The following is a 24,112-nucleotide window of genomic DNA, read 5'->3' as shown; positions in this document are numbered from 1 at the left end:
GATTATAAAAGATGCATGTGTCTTCATAGCTCTGAAAGTAGCAAACATTCTGAAAAATGTGGACTGCAAAAATGTGGATTGTTAATTCATACATGTAGTTTGGAACTCCTCATTACACTATAAACGATTAATTTATAAGACTTATAACCATTGCACGGTCATTTCCATCACCTATGCTTAATATATTGATATGTAACACTACCATAATGATCCAATGCAAGTTTACTGTAGCAATTACTTGGAATCTTCAATTCTGATTCAGAAAGTATAAAATATCCTTCTTCATGACAACATGATTATATATTGAATCTTAACGAGACACAATTCTTTCAACCAAAACCCTTAAATTAAGCGAAGTCGGTTATGCAAAAGAGAGGGAACAAGATGTGAAAACGTCTGATTATAAATCATGTCGGCATGTGCCTTTATAGATCTGAAAGTGAGTAAGATTCAGCAAAAGTGTGAATTGTATATACACGTGGTATTTATAGATTATCGTTGATCATCTCAACCTTAAGGGTACAGCGAAAGCGAGAAAAGCAATCGAGTTGAGATGACCAATGATAATTTGTTTATCGCTTTTTTACCTATGACGTCAGGTAAATTTCATTAGCAATGCCACGAGCCTCTTTAGTTTCTAGCGAAAATTTTCCATCTGAAGCGAGTAGCATGATATGAAAAATTATCACCAAAAAAGATCAAAGGAAAAATGCACAAAATAGCGGTAATGAACCTTTATCAACTTTAACCCAGGTTATAGGACTCATAACCTACTGTTCAATCAGCGAACTCCACTAAAAACCGGGAGTGAAAGCAGGTGCTCAAGAAGGGTAAACATTTCTTGTACCGTATACGACACCCGTTGTGTAATTTCTTTGTTTAGTTCGGTAATGATGGAAGTTTATTATGACTGAGGAAGGTTATCAGATATGATTTCTGACACCCTATGTCATAATGGTCAATCAGCTCATGATGGCGACCGTAAAATTTCTTGAGTGATGACCTTAATTTGATTTATTCATTGCACTGTCTTAGCAACTTTTGAGAAAGCAGTATTCTTCGTTCAATAAAATCAACGTACTTTGAGCTACCGTATTGATACAATATAAGTTTAATGTACAAGTCATTTTGATTGCTAGAGTATGAAATGTCCTTCTTCATGACAACATGATTAAATAGTGAATCTTAACGGAACAAAACTCTTACGGATGGTAAACTACAAATTATCATTTATAGTCTTTGAAAATGAGCTAGTGATAGCAAGTTACGATAACTTTCATATCAAAGATAAAAAAAAAAACTGATCGGGCGATCATTTGTTTATAATTAACGAGAATTTAAGAGAACGTTATGTTTTCCTAACTGTCTCTGATTTCTAAGCACACACGTGTTTCTCTGACATTTCTGTTTTAGGAACAACTTGATTTGTTTATTGTTTTACCATTCTGTGTGATAGATATAAGAAGATCTGGTATAAGTCCCAATGAGACAACCTTACATCCAAATAAAAAAAAATTACAAAAACGTACTAGTTTGTACTTTTTTTTAAACATCGTCGTATCTTCCCTCGGTAATATCTTTTCCATAACTCAATTGCTTAAAGAACATAATACATGCAGTTTAGTACAGATATCTTGTTATATAAAAATCATTAACAGTAAATGACACGTAAAAATAGGAATAATATTGAATAGACGTGAAATTCTACAAGGCTAAGCAACATCGCCCATATCAAATTTATTACTTTTTTAAAACCATCAATTATGATACTTTTGATAAAGAAAACCGTTTCAGAACGTCATGAATGTGGTTTGGGTGGTGGTATTATAAAAGGGGTATGTTGGGGTCAATTCAATTAGTATCATACCACACACATTATACATGTATAGAAATTTCAACATGTGTTCTATATAAGACAATTAATAGTTAGCCGAAGCACGTCTCCGGGTGCGATATTTTCTCGCTGCATTGAAGACCCATTGGTGGCCTTCGGCTCTTTGATCGGGTTGTTGTCTCTTTGACACATTAATTTCCCATTTCCATTCTCAATTTTAATTGTCTTCGTCATACGTGAAGTTTCATATCGCATCCAAGTTTTGTAAAGTTGCTACATATATACACATAATTTCTATCGATCCTTGATCAAATAACTAAATTACATTTGACAGGTACAAGATGTAAAAAAGTTTTGTAGTTCGCATTATCAACAAAAATGGCTATTCTTTGTGGCTTCCTTGTTTTACTATGTTTACTTTTTAATTGGCAAACACGCTAACTGTCTCCTTTAGTTAGTAGATATGGGAAGATGTGGTGTGAGTGCCAATGAGAAAACTCTCCATCCAAATAACAATTTATGAAAGTGAACCATTATAGGTCAATGTACGGGCTTCATGACGGAGCCTTGGCTCACACCGAACAAAAAGCTATAAAGGGCCCCAAAATTACTAGTGTAAAACCATTCAAACGGGAAAACCAACGGTTTAGGTATATAATAAAGATTTCACGAATACCGTTTCAAAATAGTTTGGATATTTGAGTTGCCAGTTCAAAAAAACATCAGCGATGCCTGTTTGTTTACTTTGACGAATTTTGACTAAACATAATGCTTAGCTAACTGTCATTTTTATATTCTGTTTTGAAAAAAAATTGAACAAAAAAATATTTTAATTGTTCATTTAATTTGTAGCTTATGACTCTATACGAATTGAAATTTACAAAATTATTAAACATGTAGACCAACATTGCATGCCAGATTCAATATTTTATTAACGCCTCACTATATGTATAAACATTATACATTCCAATAGTCATATGAAAAATTGCGCATAACATAAAACATTGCAATACCTTTTACAACAAATGCATATATATATAATGAAATGAATATTTTGTACACATTAACAATAATCAATTATTTATGGTATGAGTGAAATTTTCCCCAATTGCTTTAAGCAAATAGTAGCAATCAACACGCGTTTATTGTTTTTGTATAACTCATTGAAGTCACAGTTTTTGACCCCAAACGAACCACATTGCATATTGCATCATATACAGGTGATTGAATTATGTAACCTGATAACATAAATCGTTGATTGTTACACATAAGACATATTATGCAATAATATAAAATATGCATCATATCGACAGTTTACTCAGATCCCATGACCTGTTTGTCATATGACGAGTATTACACATGTTGAAGATAACTGTATTGTCGTGGAACACGTTGAACTTTCGGCACTGATTGTCTAACTACGTTGTCGTAAACCATAGATTGATTCACAAATCCTTTTTTTGGTTGTGCTACATTATCGTAAACCATAGCTTGATTTAAATAACCTCTCGGTGGTTGTGTTTGGCGTACAGTACTCATCTACAAATAAAAGAAAATTTCGTACTACTTAATATTTAACAAATTCATTTGATTTGTTTTTAATTTGTCCTATATGAACATTGTTATTTGTAAAATATTTTGTTTTACATGTAGAACTTATCTGGATATTTACTTTCATCAGGAACTATCAAATTCAAAAAGGCGAAACTTACTAGTGGGAAATTTAAACTCATAAGTACAAAAATTGCAAAGAAAAAGACAAAAGATATAAAGAACAGTATACGAAACACAACATAAAAAGCAATGAAACACACGAACCTATAGAAAAATTAGGATGATCTCAAGAGCTGCGGAAGGGTAAGCAATTGAAACCAAACGATGTGAAACTACTGAAACAGAGTGAGGGAGACGGAAGATTCTTATCGGTTTGGTCGTTTATTTTAATCTGTGGTACGGCATGCTTTTTGACGCGGAAAACAATTTTGTTTCAATTTGATTCACATTTGTATCCGGCATGTCATACAGCAGATTATTATTTTTCATCAACAGATCAAGTTGTCAAAGTTATTCATTCTTAATACTTACCAAGCCAGTTAATTCATAAAATCAAATGGTCGTCCCTTACATTCATGTCAGTACTAATTCGGTGTCTTTCAAGGCTTTTGTTATGTTCATGAATATAAAAAAAAAAAGACACGATATATGTTGATAAAAGAATAGTTGTTTTGTATACATTTTATGTTAAATTTTGTTTAAAATTTAATCGATAGCACAGTTTAAACAATGAGTTTGAATGTCCCTCTGGTTTATTTCACTCCTATTGCAAACAACTTGGAAGTAGAACAAACGCAATACTTACTTGTCTTTTCTGAACTGGTTTCTGAACTGGTTTTTGTTTTTGTTTTGGTTTAGATGTGGTGTCAGACTTTCGACAACAACAGCAGGTCATTGTTATTATGATTATTAAAATAAGTATCGTAGCACCGGCGAACAAGGCAATGATAACGAATAAATCTGAAATAAATAAAAAGTAATGATTGAAACGTTATATTTTTATGTAGACGAAGTAAATTGCAAACTTATCTCATTAAAAGAGGGACGAAAGATACCAGAGGGACAGTCAAACTCATAAATCGAACATAAACAACAACGCCATGGCTAAAAAATTAAAAAAAAGACAAACAGACAAACAATATGACACATGACACAACATAGAAAATTGAAGAATAAGCAACACGAAACCCACAAAAAATTAGGGGTGATATCAGGTGCTCCGGAAGGGTAAACAGATCCTGCTCCACATGTGGCACCCGTCGTGTTGTTTATGTGATAACAGATACAAGTCTTTTAATTGTATACGCCAAACATGCGTTTCATTAATAAAAGACCCATAAGTGACATACGAACCAAAAGATTTAAAGTACAAATAAAGTACGAAGTTGGATATCATTAAGTTATTAGGACGTCAATAAATTCAAAAAGTAAAATAAACAATAAAACGAACTCGGAAGAAAATTCTCAACGGAAAGTGCCTAATTAAAAAGCAAATTGAAAGGTTGGTCACATCAAAGGAAAGAACATTAACTGTCATATTTTATTATGTAGACAAATGGTAAATTAAACCTGGTTTTATAGCTAGCCCAAACTCTCATTTGCAAGATGATTGGTAAATATGAGTATAATGTGAATTGAAATATACAACATTTACACATACAAATGAAGACAGACAGAAAAAAAACAAAGGATCAAAACAAAACAAACCAAGAAAAGACATATTTTTTTTAAAAACTCCCTTAAACAAAAGAATTTTTTTTAACACTCTGTTTGACAAAAATGTTATATTAAGCAACAACTGCACCAGAGTAAAATCTTATAAATGCTAATTTCCAGTTCTTCGATGTTTATGAATAGTGTTGAATTATATATCATCATTTAAAACAAAACCTATCTTACGTTTACCTTTAAATGATTTATTCTATTTTTATCAATTACACTCATTCTTGTATATGACCCTTTTGTAATAATATCTTTGTTTATATTTTTAAATATTCTATATATTATACCCTTATTGCATTTCTATAAATAGTCATATCCTATATCATACCCTCAAACCATCAAAGGTATGTTTTCAACAGTTGATTTAAGCTGAATAGTATGTTTTATGCAGTTGGTTTAAACTGAAAGGCATGTGTTATACACTTGAATAAAACTGATGAATATCAATTAAAGTTAAATTTGTTATGAAGGTTATTAAATAGCCTTAAACAAAAATTCCCACCCGTTTTTATGAATGAAATAAATTTTAAATGGTTTGTTAATTAAATATTGCTTTATTTCACCTTGAACTTTGTTGGCCGGGTCAATGGTAACGGTGAATAATGAGAACATAATAACTTAAATACACATCAACAAATCTGAACTGTAGTGTTACAGTTTTTCTTCTGTCCGTTTGGACAGTTCTCGGAACAAAGTGGTGTACTTGAATTGTACACAATGTACTTAGATTGGTTTTATGACGTTTCACATATCTTCTAATGCTTAAACGGCGAACGAATCTTACTTTCTCAAAACCAGCCTACACCAACATTTATTTTAATATGGCCTGTTGTTATCCTAACAAACAATTATTGAAGTTAATGTTGACCTGTTTTACTCACGCCATATAAGTTAGTATAATATAAAGTAAATATACACCCATATGGGTCAATTGCTTAAAGACAAACACGATGGGAGAAATGAAAACAGTATGTACAGTCGAACCTCGTTGTATCGAACGTGGTTGTGTCGAAAACTCGGATGAGTCGAAGTAATTTCTCGGTCCCGGCATAATTCCCGTTTGATCAATGCATTTTAACCTCTGATGAGACGAAATAAATCATACCATTGTCAATGTCATATTTATGTTACATATAAATATTATAATATATTTTTGTTGACTTACCGAACTCAAAAGTAATAAAAAGTCAACGTTAACAAGGGTCGTTTTAAAAAGTTGGAACTGTGTAATGCTGTCTAAAAAATAATCAATAAAAACAGGTGTTGTATAATTAGTTTGTTCCCACTTAAAGTTCAGCTTCATAACTTAAGATTCAAACCTAAAACCTGCGACTTGCCGCCAACGATGTAATCATTAAATATCGCTCCAAATTGTTTAAAAGTTATATGAGTAAACAACTGTACAAACCACGTGTCCCCCTTTCGGGTTATCTGAAGGAGAATGGTTACACAATGTTTTCTTTTTGAAAAGTGAATATAAATATAAAACCAAAATATACATAAACTTAATATATTGTCCCTCCAATGTAATATACACGTATTTTTTTTCTGTATGTTCAAGGAAGATATTGGTGTAAAAGAAAGGGATGTGAATGATATAAAACATCGAAATGTTTATTGCGTGTGTAATATCAATCTGTCGAATAATCCTCGTGTATTCCAAAGATGGACTTGCTTACAGAACTGACCAAGAAGTAGACCCGTTCACATAGATATAGGAAGATGTGATATGAGTGCCAATGCGACAGCTCTCAATCCAAAAAACTATTTATAAAAGTAGACCATTATAGGTCTAGGTGCGGCCTTCAACACGGAGCCTTGGCTCACACAGAACAGCAAGCTATAAAGGGCCCTAAAAATAAGTAATGTAAAATCATTCAAACGGGAAAACAAACGGTCTAATCTATATAAAAACGAGAAACGTGAAACACGTATGAACTACATAAACAAATGACAACTACTGTACATAAGATTCCGGACGTAGATCAGGTGCAAACATTTGCAGCCGGATTAAACTTTTTCATGGTACCAAACCTTCTCCCTTTTCTGAAACAATAGTATAATATCACAACATAGAAAACACACTATAAAATACCAAACGCATGCCCATTCAGGAAGCAAACTTGTAATGTTCTGGTTTGAGGATGCATACCAGATACATGACAAGTCTGGTAAAGTTGGATAATACTAACATCCGTAGCGGTTATAACAAGCCTAATCATGTTAATGTCTTAGCTTTATAGAATAATGTTGTAAGTTTACTGGAATGCTCAGATTTTCTAAAGTTTATATTAAAGAGCAGATAAAATACTGATCTAAGTTAACGTGGGTATAGGTTATGGCTATATCTATATCTATCTTTCTTAACAATCAATTAGTGTAAGGATTGATGACATTTTGTATGGAAGCTTTTTTTCTCCTCGTAGTAGTATGATTCTTCAAATAATGTACCCTTTAACGCCAATAACATATTATGCTTCACTCAAAGCATTATGAAAAAAATCTGTCATCAATGTTAATCGTTTTGAGTCATTTTCTAAACAAGAAAGGTGAAATGAACATTTTGATTCTAACTAGGTTCGTATGTAGGTTTCAATTACAGAAAATAGAGAATGGAAATGGGGAATGTGTATAAGAGACAACAACTTGACCAAAGAGTAAAGACAGCCAACAGAGTCTACTAAAATGCTTGAAATATCATTTATCATCTCTCAACCATGACATGAACTAATAACAAAAAGTTTTAAACAATGTTATACTTAGGTTTAATGGAAATGTATACTTTGAACAATTGTAGATTGATTGATTATTAACAATATGTTGCTTTCACTGTTATCCACATTTATATCTGCAAATTTGTGTTTACTATTACCAATGTTATTTCAACTGATCGGACGGATCTTATGTTTTAATTTCTATAAGGACAGTCTATTTGAAGATGTGTGTGATAAGGATGATTGCCGTTATAATTATTATTGAATTCTAATCACCTATCCAAACGACAATCATATGTCACCAAACGCATATACAAAAGAACTGAGTGTATGATATGGGACGAATAACTGGACACTTCATTGATGAGTTTATCAAAAAAACACCTGTCTATATAGACTGATCTTTAATGAGCGAACTTCTTAAACCCCGTCCAGTCAAGAAAAGTAAATCAAGTTATAGAAGAGGGTTATTGACACGCACTTTTGTATTGAAACAATATACAACAGGTGTTCTGTATTTTGATTTAAAATGTTTGATTGTTTAGTGTTTCGTATGGGGAAAAAAACCAAGAAGTAACAAAAATAAAACAACATCGGACAAAGGGAAACGACTCAAACTAGCTCTGCATAGATTCTACAACAAGCAATCAAAACTACAAAACAAATATCTATATACATGTATGCATAGCTTCATTTACTCTTAAACCGTATACACATGCATGAACTTGTGAATTCCAAAATAATGAAACAATGGTAATGGTACGAAGACGTCAAATACTTTTGTATGTATATTTTTATATGGATATGTGTGGCTCAAGCTTATGTTAATATATTACAAAATTAAGCGACGTCTTTATTATTGCAAAATTTTCGACGAAATACACGAGGCTTAAATTAAAATATTGTTTGTTTGCCCTTTACCGACCGACCCTTAAAATTCGTTCCGCCTGAAAATCTTTTATTTGTATTTATCAGCAAGACTTTATTTTATTTTATTTTTTCGTTCCTACCAAAAATCTTTTATTTGTATTTCCCGCTCAAAACTTTTTTACCGGAATCCTCGGGTTTTATCTTTATCGTGAAAGGTCTAGTCCGTTTGGTATCACGTGAGCGTTTGACATGAACACTTGCATTTAGGATTTCAAAGCATTTGTTTGAAATCGATGTTGAACGCTTTGAAATCTTGATATGACGTACGTTAACTCTGTATTTTTATACTTGAAGAGCAGGGTTCATTTACAAAAAAGTTCGTTTAATACAAAATTATCAACGTGTGTACAAACCGTAGTATTTTGTGTAAACGGACGTTGTATTCTATGTAGGGATGGCCTTTTGTGATCCGTAGATCAGGAAGATTATGTTAACGATGCCTTCGACCAGCATTGCTATATTATTTATATCTGACATGAACCAAAGGTGACAAAAGCCTGTGAAGTGGAGAATATTTGGCAGTAAAATCGCCCAAGTTTTCCATACAGATCATTTATAAATGCGATGTAAACTATGTGACAATTGAGTTTAAGTCTTGTACCATTTTTATTAGAAACATAGGCACACACGGAAATTTAAACACTCTAGGGACTTTTTTACTAGTAATGTATGTCTGCCCGGACATATTTTACCAGGACAAAGTTATCTCTTACAGAAAACCTTTAGGTAGAGGTAAGCGTACAAGGTACGTAGTACAGAATATTAGTGCAATCTAAAACTCTTCAAAGTTCCAGGCATATTTAAACGTTGAAAATATGCGGCACAGCTCTATATTTTGATATTTGAAAACAAAATAGTAGTGCATATGAATTAACTTCACATTCTACATGATACTTTTTTTTGAAGTGTAGTCCCAGAAACTTATTAGCAAAAGCAAAACAGACAAAAATGACATGCAGATTTTGTATCTATAAAATAAAATATTATACCTACCTGCCTACCCATGAAAAAAAATATACCGAGGCAAGTTATTTTTTTGGGGAAAAAAATAAAATATTTTACCGACCTACCTACCCTGTTTCAAAACATAGGGTTGGAAAAGGGCAAACAAACAATATTTTAATTTAGGCCCGATGGTGTCGAAAAAATCAAAAAAATCTCGTATTTTTAATTAGTTATGCAGTATTTCTTAGAAGCATTTCCTAAGGGAGCATCAATTTTAACTTCAAATAGAGGGGGTCTGAGAAAACCGTAAAGCTGAAACAGTTTTAAAAATCAACTCATTCAAACAAATAATTTTTTCATGGATTGAATTTTTTTCGTGGTCACTTATTTTCGAGAATCGAATAAAACATTAATTTTATTGTTTTGGCAAAGTTTGCATTTACATAATATCTAAACTTCATCAAACATTTAAATTCGTGATTCTTTATTATTTCAGAAATTAACCACAAAATGGTAAATTTCACGAATAAGATGAATTCACAGTGTATAAGGACATCTCAAGGAAGCTAATAGATATAAGTAGATGTGTTATGATTGCCAATGAGACAACTCTCTAACCAAGTTACAATTTGTGAAGTTAAAATACCTTTTTCAACACGGATCATTGGCTCACACCGAACAGCAAGCTATGAAGGGTCCCCCAAAACGACTAGTTAAAGACCATTCAAACAGTAAAACCTCTACTTACAATCTTTCTCTTCTTCTTCTGTGATAACAGTAACTCCTGGTTGTCCTGTAACAGGAGATGCTGTAGTTCTTGTTGTCTGTGTGGGTTGTGCTTTGGTTGTCGCTTTAGTAGTGGTCGCCTTGGTGGTCGTTGACGTAGTAGTTGTAGCTCTGGTTGTTGTAGCTCTGGTAGTTGTAGCTGTAGTCGTTGTCGTTGTTGGGTTACAAGATGCACAACAAGATGATTGTATCTGTGTTTGAGCACAGTTATTCGGTCCTTGTACAAACATAACTTGACATGTCCAACCATTACTAAAGACTGCACCAAACTGGTCACCATACAAGCATGTGTCTATTGTAAACAAACAAAAATCAAAGTGCTGTAAGCGCTGAAGGCAGTTAACAAAAAACCAAGGCAAACGTAATTATGAAAACTGTGGCAATGTTGCTTCAACATTAAACATTCATATATAGTACATTTATTTTTATCTGATGAATTAATTATTAAGGCAAATAATTTATATGTTATCAAGGTTTCAAAATCAATGTATATTTTTATAGTGAGTCTACAGTGGTACAAGTTCGCAATGATTGCAGTTGTTCTACTTGGTAGTTATCGTTGGTTTTAGCTGACTACTAGTAGTACAAGTTGACTTAGTACGAACATGTAATAGTATGAATGGACTGGTTTCCCTGGAAAGAAAACTGAGTTTGTGTTCTATAGTACAAAAGTTATGAGACACGAATCAGACAAATGTTCACTACTACAGGGATCAAAGGTGAGGTCTGACTGACCTGCCCATAGTAAATGTATTTTTTGTGAATGTAAAGATTTGTTATTTTGTCCCATACATGAATATATATGGTTTAGGAGTGAGGATCTCGATGGTGTTTAAGTTCTCAAACAGGAAGGGGTAGGGTGACCCTAGAGACTTCCCTTACATTTCATTTGATTTGTTATACTGTCCCATACATGAATATATATGGTTTAGGGGTGGGGATCTCATCAGTTTCCAAGTTCTCAAACAGGAGGGGTTATGGTGACCCCAGGGACTCCCCGTATATTTCATTTATTTAGTTATATTGGCCCACACATGAATATACAAAATGTATATGGTTAAGGGGTGAAGATCTTGACCATTTCCAAGTTCTCAAACAGGAGGATGTACGGTGACCCCAGGGACTCCCCTATATTTCATTTGAATTTGTTATGTTGTCCCATACATGAATATATATGGTAAAGGGGTGGAGATCTCGACGGTATTCAAATTCTCAAACAGGAGGGGGTTGGGTGACCCGAGGCACTCCCCATATATTTCATCTGAATTGTTATATTGTCCAATACATGAATATATATGGTTAAGGGGTGGGGATCTCCACCGTTTCCAAGTTCTCAAACAGGAGGGGTGGGGGACTCAAGGGACTCCCCCTATATTTTATTTGATTTATTATATTGTCCCATACTTGAATATATGTGGTTAAGGGGTTGGGATCTCGACCGTTTCCAAGTTATCAAACAGGAGGGGTGGGGTGACTCCAGGGACTCCCCCTATATTTCATTTTATTGATTATATTGTCCCATACTTGAATATATATTGTGTTTAGGGGTAAAATCGCAAATGTTTCGTAAGTTCCCAAACAGGAGGGGATTGGTGACCCCTCGGGGACTCCCTTTATGTTTCATTTGATTAGTTATATTGTCTCATACATGAGTATGTATGGTTTAGGGGTTGGGATCTCATCAGTTTCTAAGTTATTAAACAGGAAGGGGTAGGCTGAACACAGGGACTCCCCCTATATTTCATTTTATTTGTTATAGAGTACAATACATGAGTACATATAATTAAGGGGTGGGGATCTCCACCATTTCCAAGTTCTCAAACAGGAGGGTGTACAGTGACCACAAGGAAGCCCCCTTTATTTCATTTGATTTATCACATTGTCCTATACTTTAATTTTATGGTTTAGGGGTGGGGTTCTCGACCGTTTCAAAGTTATCGTTCATATTATATAATATAGTTGCATTATTTGTGAAAAAGTATTTGTATATTCAATGAAACAACAGAAACACCTTACATTTTAAATTTCATTTTAATTCTTATGACAAAAAAGAAGACGATTAACAATTCAACGATCACTGCTTGTTGGTCTCATGTAATTTGCAAGGGTAAGGAGCATTTGTTTTAGCTGTGGCCCCCCCATAGATATGTTGAATGAAACATTCGAAAACCATTTCATGTTAAATTCTATCCGTTATCCCTTTGTCAACATAGAAGTAGATTAACAATTCGCCTTTTCAGAATCTAAAGGATCATTGGTAATTTCATAGTTCGTACCCCAAAATGAAAATAACGTCACGACATTGGTTGAATTTCCGTTGGTTTGGACGTTTTCAACCAATCACGACGTTTTGGTGTACATTTTTAAAAATATTACCCAGAATGCGTTAGATTCCGAAACGGCGAATTCATCAAGTACTGTTTGGTCTGTAACAATAAGGCACACAAAGCGCTCGTCTGAATGCTCAATAATTAAATACCTGAGAAAACAATACATACTGCAGTAAAACCTGCTTAAGAGACCACCTGTATTTAGCAAAAACCTGTCTTATAAGACCATTAATTTTATATCACTCTGTAGTATATTTGATATAGATTGAAGCTGTAGTAAAAGGCCTACTGTCTGAAGAGACCACGTTTTTGCTCTCCCTAAAGTGGTCTCTAAAAATAGGTTTCACTTTACTTCAATTAGGAGCATTTCGTTCTCAATAATTAGACACATGAGTAAACAATACATACCACTTCCACTAGGAGCACTTGATGATGCCGTACACACTCCTGTTTCACACCACTACAAACAGTAACCAAAATAAGTATACAACGTCTTTAGTACGTTTAAAAAGCTTTATGCATTACATTATTTTATGTTAGTCTTTTTTATACGCTTTCAAAAAATAACAATTGGATATCTGATTATTGCACACATTTAGTACATAATTACCATCATATTTATATTTTCAAGAAGGAATATTTGTAAGTTGTGTATGATTCATGTTATTATCAAATGTAGCCATACAATATTTTTTATTTAACAAGATCTTCTGTTATTCATGTATGGTATTTGTTTGAATCATATTCCGTATAATAATAGTATGGTAACGTCTTGCTGTTTTGTCTAATATAATACTCCTTATATGTGATGAACATATTAAGAAAGGACTTTATGGAGTCAAAATGTGACATTGTCCTAAAGATAAAATCGCCATTCAAAGCAAAACCTAACCATTGGATAATATAAAATTTATCCTGATTTGTTTCTTCCCAATCGATTTACCAGATGAGAACATTGGTAACATACTGTCCCCTCTATTTAGATTTCCCTTTTGTTTCCACACAATGTTCTGTGTCCAGCAAGATTGATTTACGAAATTTGAACATCGGCACCTAAAGTCTCCACATTGATTTCCCAAATTTTAACAACGGTGACTTACTCGTGTTACTGTCGCCTTTATTTAGCTTACCTTTCTGTTCCCACACAACGTTCCGTCTCCAGCTGTATAACTTTGACATTGTGAAGGATTATTGAGCGTGGAGCACCATAAGACTGAACATATTGAAGAAAAGTCACCAGAGTATTGTTGCTATGGGAGAAATAATATGTTTCAGCAGCATGTAATTTAGTCTCAACACACTATAATTTAATTTGGAATGTGAATCCTCTTCTGGTTGTCTATCATCTTATTGTGTATATTTGTCATGTGACCGTGACGTCATTAACGGGTTTTTTAACGATTTTATCCTTAAAAGTGGAATTAAGAATTAAATAAATAAATTTTTATAATCATTACTTTTTTTGGTTTTATCATTTTCATTCTTATACAAGTAATAGTTATTTAACTATAGTTATTATAATTATCATTACATTGAGTATAAAGTGGCCAGATCACAATGTGTTTCTCAGTGTTGTGTTTAGTGCACTATTGTTTTTTTTTTGTTGGTCTTCATTTAGGCATTGCGTTGTCAGTGTATTTCGACTTATGAATGTCTTTCTGGCATCTGTCGTCTCTCTTTTACAATTGTCTGACTCAGTTAGGATAAAGATAAACAACTTACCCTACACATAACAGATCCTGTCCCCACCATGTGTTCACATTGTTGATCAGCATTATATATCTGACCAGGTAAGTTATTCCTTTCAGGGTATAATGCATTAGCATCATAACCTTGATTTAATGTGGTCATACACTGTATATTATTCCTGAAAAAGGAGGGGAAATAACCAGTGATTTTAATTATAAATACAATAGATGTAAAATAGAACCTTAAACATACAGCTATTTTTAAACTTATTGGTGGGATTCTGTTTGTCAATTGTTTTTCGTTCAATTGCATGCATCTTTGTTAAAATTATTCACAAGGTCAGTCTGACTAACCTCTGTTATCACATGTTATCACAGCTTACCTAAAAGTATTTTAAACCTCATGACAAGCATCAGATGCCTATCTATTTAGAAATTATGAACATGTTGTCATTTTGGATATTTTTCTAAATTGATACAATCAATTTTGTTCTGAGACTGGATTTTTTTAAACTATTGATTGATTTACATGTTTCGGAGTTAAATGTGGCGTCTATTTAGCTGAACTAGTATACATTATTGCTAAGAGGCAAGCTGACCCCGCTTACTGGTTTGGGATTTTCTTGCTGTGATGAAGACCCATTTGCGGCTTTTTGGATGTTTTCTGCCCTTTGGTTGGTATGGTGTCTCTTAGACACATTCACCAGTTCCATTCTCAATTCTATTTATTTCTGATTTTTCGGGTGTTGTTAAATGTGAACTATAATGCTAATAATCGATAAATTTGATGCATTAATGAATAAAACCGTTTTATCGTATTCACAACTATAGCCTCTACCTTATACTTGAGCAAGAGTATTGTCTTTAAATAAAACAAACGGTTAATGACTCGTATGATAAGGAATACAATATGATAGCTTTTTGATATAAAACACAATAGTATGATTAAATAAAATTAAAAACTGTAGCCTTAGGAACAAATATTAACTTATATAAAGAAACTCACACGGTAAAGAAATCACTGTATTGGTTAAAATATGACGAAAACACATAAAATTCAAGAGGTAAGGAAATCAGAGTATGGGTTAAAATATGACGAAAAACACATAAAACTCACGAGGTAATGAAATCAGAGTATGGGTTAAAATATGACGTAAAGCACATAATAACTCACGTAGTAAGGAAATCAATATATGTGTTGAAATACGTTGTAGAACATGACGAAAATTTCCAGGGATTGCTTGCCGTAAGAGGATTGGATTGAGGTTGGCTGGTGGCAGTCATAATGAACGCATCACTGGCTCTACAAAAATTGTTATTCCCATCGTGTAGTGCGCTCAAACTGTAAAAGAACGTACATAGATTAAAAGTAAAATATGCTGTATAACAAAAACACGATCACAAACAACAGAAATTGGTACATACAAAATAATAATCAGCAATAACGTAATCGACATTTGTCGTCCATTATAAGACGTCAAAGAAGTATCCGGATAGTTTTGACGTCACATGAGAAAATGTCTGATCTCGTAAAGAAGAAAAATCCTGTATGATGCCAATAGTTCAAGCGTCACAAACTGTCGGGTCAAGCGTTGCAGATTGCTTAACAGCAAAAATGTGTACTATAGAATGATAGCAGTTATTTAATGCTTTGTCTATATGCCTTTATGACTTTTTGTGTTTTTTTGTTACATATTTACTAGTTTTATAGTGATTAAGCCTTACAAAATAATGTTGACTGCTTTACCCCTATTTTTGGTATTTTTACCTATTATGTCTGTTTGTTTTTATCTCAAATCGTTGTCAATATAATGTTTTCTTATGCGGCTGTCATACAAGTGAGAATATTAGCTAGCTATAAAACTAGGTTAAATAAACTATTTTCTACATATGCATGCACCAAGTCAGTAATATGATTGTTGTTTCCATCCGTTTGATGTGTTTGAGCCTTTTGTTTTGCAATTGGATTAAGAACTTTCCGTTTGAATTTTCCTCTGAGCTTGGTTCTTTTGTGATTTTATTTTTTGATACAAATTCAGAGTGAAAACCTATTAAGGAAGTCATTTAACTTCTGTTTTATTAAATAAATTATAACTCTTCATCACTGACGCACCGTCTCTTCCTCAACGAAAACGTGTATATTATTAAAACCCCTACAGGCAAAGTGTATCTCAGAAAGTTCCTGGCTTTCTACCTCGATCAGTTTGATATGTCATGCTCTCACACGTTTTTATACTTTCCCTTATCCAAACGATAGGCCTCTGACGGACCTCACAATACAGACATACGTTTTCATTTTCTTTATATACAAGTTTAATCCTCGCACCGCTGATTTTTTTTTTTTATCCGGTTTCACTTGTTATCCCTGCTACGAAACCGATGTCACATCGCAACAGTTTTTGCAAGTTTTGGTATTCAATTTTATTTCGTTGGAATATAAGACCAAAAACCCAGCAAATAACTACAGAACTCTTCCTCTTCCGAGCTTTGATTTGCTTATATAGGTTCGCAGTTATTACTGTAAATTCAGAATTTATTGTGTATTGCGAATTTTGTAGATGGACTAATTAAATGCGATATCTATAAATGCGGTTTCAGGGGGAATGCATACAGTTATCACGATGTATGCGAGTTCTTATTATTGCGATACTCATTCAGCCGCATTACTCGCATTAATAAAAATCATCGCAAAGATGGTCATTAAGAGTTTACCTGTGTCCAAGCTCGTGTGATGCCACAGTTATTACACCAAAGTTGTTTCTTTAATACTTTACCTGTGTCCAAGCTCATGTGATGCCAAAGTTATTATACCAATTGAAAGTTGGGTTTTAATACTAGTAGTTTACCTGTGTCCAAGCTTGTGTGATGTCATAGTTATTATACCAAAGTTGGTTTTTAAGACTTTACCTGTGTCCAAGCTCATGTGCTGCCACGGTTAATATACCAAAGTTGAACTTGTCTTCTACAATCGATTGGCTGTTTGCTTGGCATAAGGCACCAGTAAAAGCAAAACCTAAAGTGGACATTTTTAAAATCATTAACATCATTGAAAACATGTGTACTTCATTTATATTCACCACACATGTAGTTTACACTTTTCAATATAAAAGATATAAGTATGTATGGTTATTTAAACTTTTGGACGAATGTTACTATTTAAGATCTAATTAACGAGAGGCGAAAAATGCCCGAGGGATTTTCAATCTTAGAAGTCTAAAATAAACTGGCAACGCCATGACTAAAAAACAAGGTCAAACAGCGGTCAAACAATAACACAAACACATAACAGAAACCTAAAGACTGAACAACATGAACCACATCACAAACTGGAAATCATCTTATGATCCTGTTCCAAAGCTCCATATTAAATTCTTCTAAGATTATGTTCTGAATTTCAATTTTTGTATTCAAATATAGGTTAAGTATTTGCTCAACATTAACTTTCTTTTTTTTTTTTTGTTCACGATGATACTGTATAAGATCTACGGATCGGAAACCTAGCAGTATTTATCTGTCATCAAGTTAATCAATTCATTATTTTGTTTATAGTTTTCTATATGGTTAGTGATTACGGATGTCAAGTTTATTTTTAACACTTTGAGACCCGAATATCATGTTATTTTGGCGTAGGTGTATGTGAGTTTTTGGCCGAATTGGAAGTACATTTTATCAAGTTTTTTTGAAAGCCAAATGGACATACTAATCTACCACCAAGTGTTCACCCGTCTGAAGATGACACGGATAAGATATGTATATAATTCTTTGATTTGTTTCTACTTTAAAATATTCTTACCAGCTATTGATGCTGATCCGTCCTTAATCATCTCATACCTACAATAAATAGAAAAATAAATAGTACAATCATACACACAAAAAAGCATATATACGCATAAACCCGATATGATTGTTCCCGGAAAATTGATTGCAATTTGTCATGGTTTGTCAGACACATATAAACGATCGAAACTGGTCTTGTTACCATTAGTACATTTGAACAACCACATGCACCGAACAGGGTATGAAGAAGGCGCGTACAATAATGTGTGAATATGGCCGACTCCATTACAAAGTGAATAGCATGAATAAGTTCCAAGGTTTTTATGTAAATGTTGTGTTTGAAAGGCCGACAATATACACAAGTAAATTAACACCAAGAACTATGCCGCCTTTGTAGGGTTTCGTACTTGTAAGGCAAATAATAAGTTTTACAAAAAATGAAAGTTCGTATTTAAAAAAAAAAGATTTCTGAATATGGACTGATACGAGAGAAATTGTACAGCATGCACGATAATCTGAGCTTTGTTATACATGTACATGGTGTAAGGTCCTATCATAATAAGGTGAAGTACAGTACAATGTATGTAAGTCGATTTTGCTCATGGAATCATGCTAATACAAAATGGTTTAGGCATCAGCTAATTCAACTTTTTATTGGGCGGGATTTTATTTACTGCAGATATGCATATTTTTTTTAACTGTAACCAAATATAAAGTTATTTAAGGAATGACTGTAATATGTTTTCTGTCTATTCGAAATAACATAAAAAATTTGGTACACACTGAATAACGCGCGTAGCGGGTTATTTAACAGTGTGCACCACATTTTCTATGTTATTTCGAATAGACAGAAAAAAAAATATTACAGTCATTTCTTATAATTTAATTCTAAATTCCATTTTGAACCGTAGAAAACCATGAAAAAACGTTGATGACGTCACGGTCACATGACCAAATTATGTCTATGGGCTCATAACAAAATAACGTCAGCCAATCAGAAGACGTTACATCCAAAATTAAATTATATCGATATCAAACATGAACAAGGGTATTTTTATTTTAATGAAATATTATTTTATTCAATATAAATTTTGATTATAATCACTATTTTCTTCACTTTTCTTTGAAACATATTGTTAACACTCCAGCAAACGATTTTATATTCGACTTGCACTGACGTTACGCTCGATATTGGTGACGTTTTCTGATTTCGTGTGCCTCTGACCAATAATCGGCTTAAAATAAGAAAAATACCGGGAATATCAAATGTTTTTTTGTCTTAAAATCTTCGGAGCACTTTAAACATTATTTTTACGGTAGCTTATTAGTTTTTATTAACTTTTGCCAATAAGCTTTCCAAAAACAAACGAGACAAATCATATGTTTTTGCATGTAGACGGGTAACATATTAGTATTGTTTTTTAGGGTTCCTCCAAATTTCGGATACCCACGAGTAAATAAAATATAAAAATTGTATACCATTTGGAAGAGGAACGTTAGGGCTTTGTGATGTCATATTTGTATGACGCAATCGACACCATTTTCGAATCGAGTAGACCTTGGAAAAAGCCATTTCAGCTTGTAGACACTGAAGGAAAAATATAAGCCCTTTGCGGCATAACAAGTGATAATCGATCGATAGCGAGATTATTTGTCACCAAAGTCTTTATATTAAATATCATTATGTAAAACAAACTTGGAAAATGCTTTAAAAACATTGATTTCCAATTAAAAAGAACGAATTCAATGAGAACTTCGACATCATAATCAAAATCAAAGCCCCGAAAAACACTGTCACAACAACGTTTAAAAAAAAACATGCTCTACTTGAAATTATCAATACCGAGTAAAAATATGTAAAGCATGTTATCTAGTCATAAAATACTAAATGTCCGATAACCTAGAACATCTGAACGGCATTTATTCATATCGCAGTCTCTTTTTTATCATTACATAAAATCATATTTTGTATATGAGTCCCCACAGGGCTCCCGTCACAAAACTTTTAACTAACGTTTAACGTTAGTAATTTCGATGGTTTTTAAAGAAAACGAAAAAAAAAAGGATTGTGCATTTTAAAACGGAGAAATGAAGTCAATATGATAAATTCCTAATAAAAAAGAAACGGTTGTATGCATTCGTTTATATTTTTGTCAATTTATTTCGATTACTAATGCGTTGGAAGGGTGTCTACCAAAATGTCACAAAAATGGCATCTTCATTTTTATTCTTAAATACTAAAAACAAGTTGTTACATATCTTTAGAAATAAGTGAAAACTGTATAATTAAGAAAAAAAATTAAGCGATAATCTGAAATTCTCAAACCGAAGGAACATTTCAATATAAATAGGATGAACATTAATGTACAAATAATCAAAATACAGTGGTCACATGGTGGTCTACCGAAATGTCACAGCGTCGCTTATTTGACGTTTTTGACGTTCACCATTACATGCAACCGTTTTTTGCATTATGGCGTTTTTGAAACGTATTTATTTGGTTATAAAAACATCTAAAACTTAAATTCGGAATATAATTTTTCTTTCAAATGTTTTTTTCTTTCATGTCAGTTTTTTTTTTTTTAAAGCTAATGAAACAGAAACCCAACAACAACTAAATTATACATGTATATACAAAATTAATATTTTCAGTGAAGAACATAATTATCGTCTCAAATACAACTAGCATATCATACATAATGGATATTCGTATCAATTAAAGTATTGAATAAGAAAGTTGAATGTTGTGTATACATTATTGTGTTGTTACATACATGTATACGAATACGGACACACGGACACATATTAAACAACCAAATACGGAGATATGTTATACGTACAGCTAATTGGATATTAATAGAGATATTTGTGTCACCATACTAAACAATGTAACCGCAACGCAAGTTCTTTTACGCCATATACTTAATAGTAGAACAAAAATGCTACTGGAAATAATCTGTATACTGTCAAAATATATAAATAAGGAGATGTGGTGTGGTTGCCAATGAGACATCTATCCACCAGTAAGACTTAAATTCTAATGACGAAGACAAATTCAATTATAATAGGTCATTGCATTGGTAGCCTAGTAGAATCTGTAGCCGAATTTGAATATAAACAAATAATTATGAATTATTTTGAAAGTTGTCATAGAAAGGGTCCACAGTATGCCGCAGGTGGACTTGAAAAATCAAGCAGATATTGCCGTTTAATTACGCGGACAATTTTAGATATGTTCGGCTGTATCACGCAGTCACGATTAACAACACCATGGTCATATGTTTGCAAACGAAGAAATTCAAAATATGTAGAAGAAATTGCTAGAGATAGAAAATCGTTTAAACCAATAAAGGGTATACGGACCATACATCGAATTGAAACAAAAAATCTACAAACGGTACTAGTTCGAACCGTGTCGTGTTATTGCGACGGGTGCCTTGAGCGTGACTATTGTTTGTTTGCTGAGTCTATTTGGCATTTCGTTGGAAGTCAAAGTAGACCGGTCAAATTTTTGCAGTTTTATGTGATGATGAGGAAAATTGTCTCTTCCTCCTTAAAGCTACATCGGGGAGTCACAATTATGTTATCAAGAGAAGAAACTTATGAGTTGGAGTCAACTTTCACCCTTCTGTTACTTTAGGGGTCCCAGCATTTATAGAGCATTACTAACCTATTTTAAACCCCAAATCTTTCCTTAACCCATACCTAACCGTAACACTCGCCCAGTAACCATAAAACCTAACCCTAACCTAAAACATCCTGTAACCTAACAATTACCATGAATGAACCCTACCTCTAAAGTATAGGGACCCTTAAAGTAAAAGAAGGCCCAACTTTCCCTGAAGGAACATCTGTAATTAATAGACATTATTTCATAAAGAATAAACATCACGGTTTACAGGACAGTCTTTTGAAAAATCAAAAAGCAATTGTCCCAAGCGCTTCCGTGTTGTACATGTATGTATGCCAAGACAATATTTTGAAAAGAAACACTCTCGTTTTAACCGAAGAAGAGAATAAAAATATTTTGGAATGTGTTAATTTATGTTAAAATGTAACTGCTTCATTGATTTACATTTGACATTTATATTGTGTCACGGCTTCATAATGTGTCACGGCACAGGATGATAGCACTACATAGAACTTTCTCAATATTGATCCAATATTGTCCAAAGCAATAATATCTATTACATTTAAGAATTTTTTTAATTTTTTTTATTTCTCCAATTGATATTAAAAGAAGTAATTTAGAAATGCATGACGCGTAATTTATCTTTTTCTCGCGTTAGATACATCTTGTATTAAACAATGAGTACTTTGTTTGTGATATTTTTAAGAAATGCAAAATTGAAAACTTTACTCGGGAGAAAATCACATGACACTAAAGTACATCTTTACTTAAATTGTATTCTAAGGAACAAAAAATCATTTCGTTGAGAAATAAAGAATGCACCAAATGAGAACATTTAAAATAAGATACCATCAACGACAAATGACAGGTAAATGAGAGAGAGAAAAAATAACAGCAAAACAAATACAGAACAAAGTAAAGCATAAAATATAAAATTGAGAATGGAAACGGGAAATATGTCAAAGAGACAACAACCCGACCAAATTAAAGAGCAAACAGTAGCTGAAGGCCACCAATGCAGCGAGAAATTCCTGCAACCGGAGGCGAGCCTTTTATAACCACCCCATTCCCCAAAAAATCAAACTTGACAATCAAATACTGTCATCGTAGAATTTTGACAGACATTAAAGTCTTACAATCATTGAAAATATGCAAAAGTTAATTTGTTGAACTACTTTAAGGTTGATATAAAAAAATATATATACCGGGCCTACCTACAACCATATTTTAAGTTAAAACAAAAAGATCAAATATTAAAAAAATCTAAAATTGTAAAGCGTTTCTCCTCTTCAGCACGATTTTCATAATAAAAAAAAAATCTTGTTTTTTTTTAACCGGGAAACATTATTTTAAAACAAATTGTGCATGAAAGCCGCATACGCGTGGATTTGAATGTAGCGTAAATCCCACAATTTGCGTCCTTTTCACAAAACACCATACGCATTTATCTTATATTTCCTTTGTCTAGAGGTCACCTGGCATACACCCATATCTCCTTTCATTAACAGAAAACCACTTGTTTAACGACTAGACTGGACGTCAATATTACTAAACGTCTATATAATATGATTTTGACGTTAACATACGACGTTACCAAAAGTGACACCAACATCGAGCGTAACGTCACTGTATCAATGAAAAAAGGTTAGATTCATTGATACAGTTGCACTTTATCATGATAGAACCTTACGTCATGTACAATGTACATGTATAACAAAGCTCAGATTATCGTGCATGCTGTACCATTTTTTTTTATAAATAGAGATCTGAATAGAAGCGTCTTAGTCATACAATGATACAAATGATACTCTTACCCAGTAAATAACATAGCGTGGTCATGCCCTGGTATACTACTACTTTGTGACTTGACCCAGGAACTGAAAAGGTTTAACATTCGAGAAGCATCCACTTGGTTAGGAGTGACACCCGTGATTTTGATTGTTTCTGTCCATGGCGCATCAGATGCTGTCTGAGGAAAACGAAAATTATCAAATTAAATAAATAATTTATCTAAAGACGAAATATTAGTACACCATGTTGCATAAAAAAATAATCAGTGAACTTAAGATAACAATATCTTGTACATGTAAATGTGAATTTGATATATATGGAGAAAACATATTAGGGTATAAATGGGGTTGACATAATAATGAATTATAATGGAGCATAAAAACATACAAATAAAGAATAGAGAATAATAT

At 32.9% G+C, this 24,112-nt stretch overlaps 1 protein-coding gene across 1 annotated transcript in view; it reads right to left on the bottom strand.

Moving 5' to 3' along the window:
• Positions 1-2,748: 2,748 nt before the first annotated feature.
• LOC143059547 (uncharacterized) overlaps positions 2,749-24,112 on the bottom strand; it is a 38,853-nt gene continuing 17,489 nt past the window's right edge. The window contains exons 8-17 of the mRNA XM_076233065.1: positions 23,726-23,880; positions 18,297-18,334; positions 17,411-17,516; positions 15,678-15,845; positions 14,538-14,682; positions 13,946-14,065; positions 13,224-13,275; positions 10,448-10,777; positions 4,194-4,348; positions 2,749-3,373 (exon numbers count right to left, since the gene is read on the bottom strand). Coding sequence (XP_076089180.1) covers positions 3,188-3,373; positions 4,194-4,348; positions 10,448-10,777; positions 13,224-13,275; positions 13,946-14,065; positions 14,538-14,682; positions 15,678-15,845; positions 17,411-17,516; positions 18,297-18,334; positions 23,726-23,880 — 1,455 coding nt within the window. The 3' untranslated portion in view covers positions 2,749-3,187. The remainder of the gene's footprint in view (positions 3,374-4,193; positions 4,349-10,447; positions 10,778-13,223; positions 13,276-13,945; positions 14,066-14,537; positions 14,683-15,677; positions 15,846-17,410; positions 17,517-18,296; positions 18,335-23,725; positions 23,881-24,112) is intronic.

This window comes from Mytilus galloprovincialis, chromosome 14 (genome assembly GCF_965363235.1).
Source record: "Mytilus galloprovincialis chromosome 14, xbMytGall1.hap1.1, whole genome shotgun sequence".
In the NCBI taxonomy this organism is placed as follows: Eukaryota; Metazoa; Mollusca; class Bivalvia; order Mytilida; family Mytilidae; genus Mytilus; species Mytilus galloprovincialis.
Note: the sequence above shows the minus strand (reverse complement) of the source record. Positions and strands in the feature narration are given on the sequence as shown.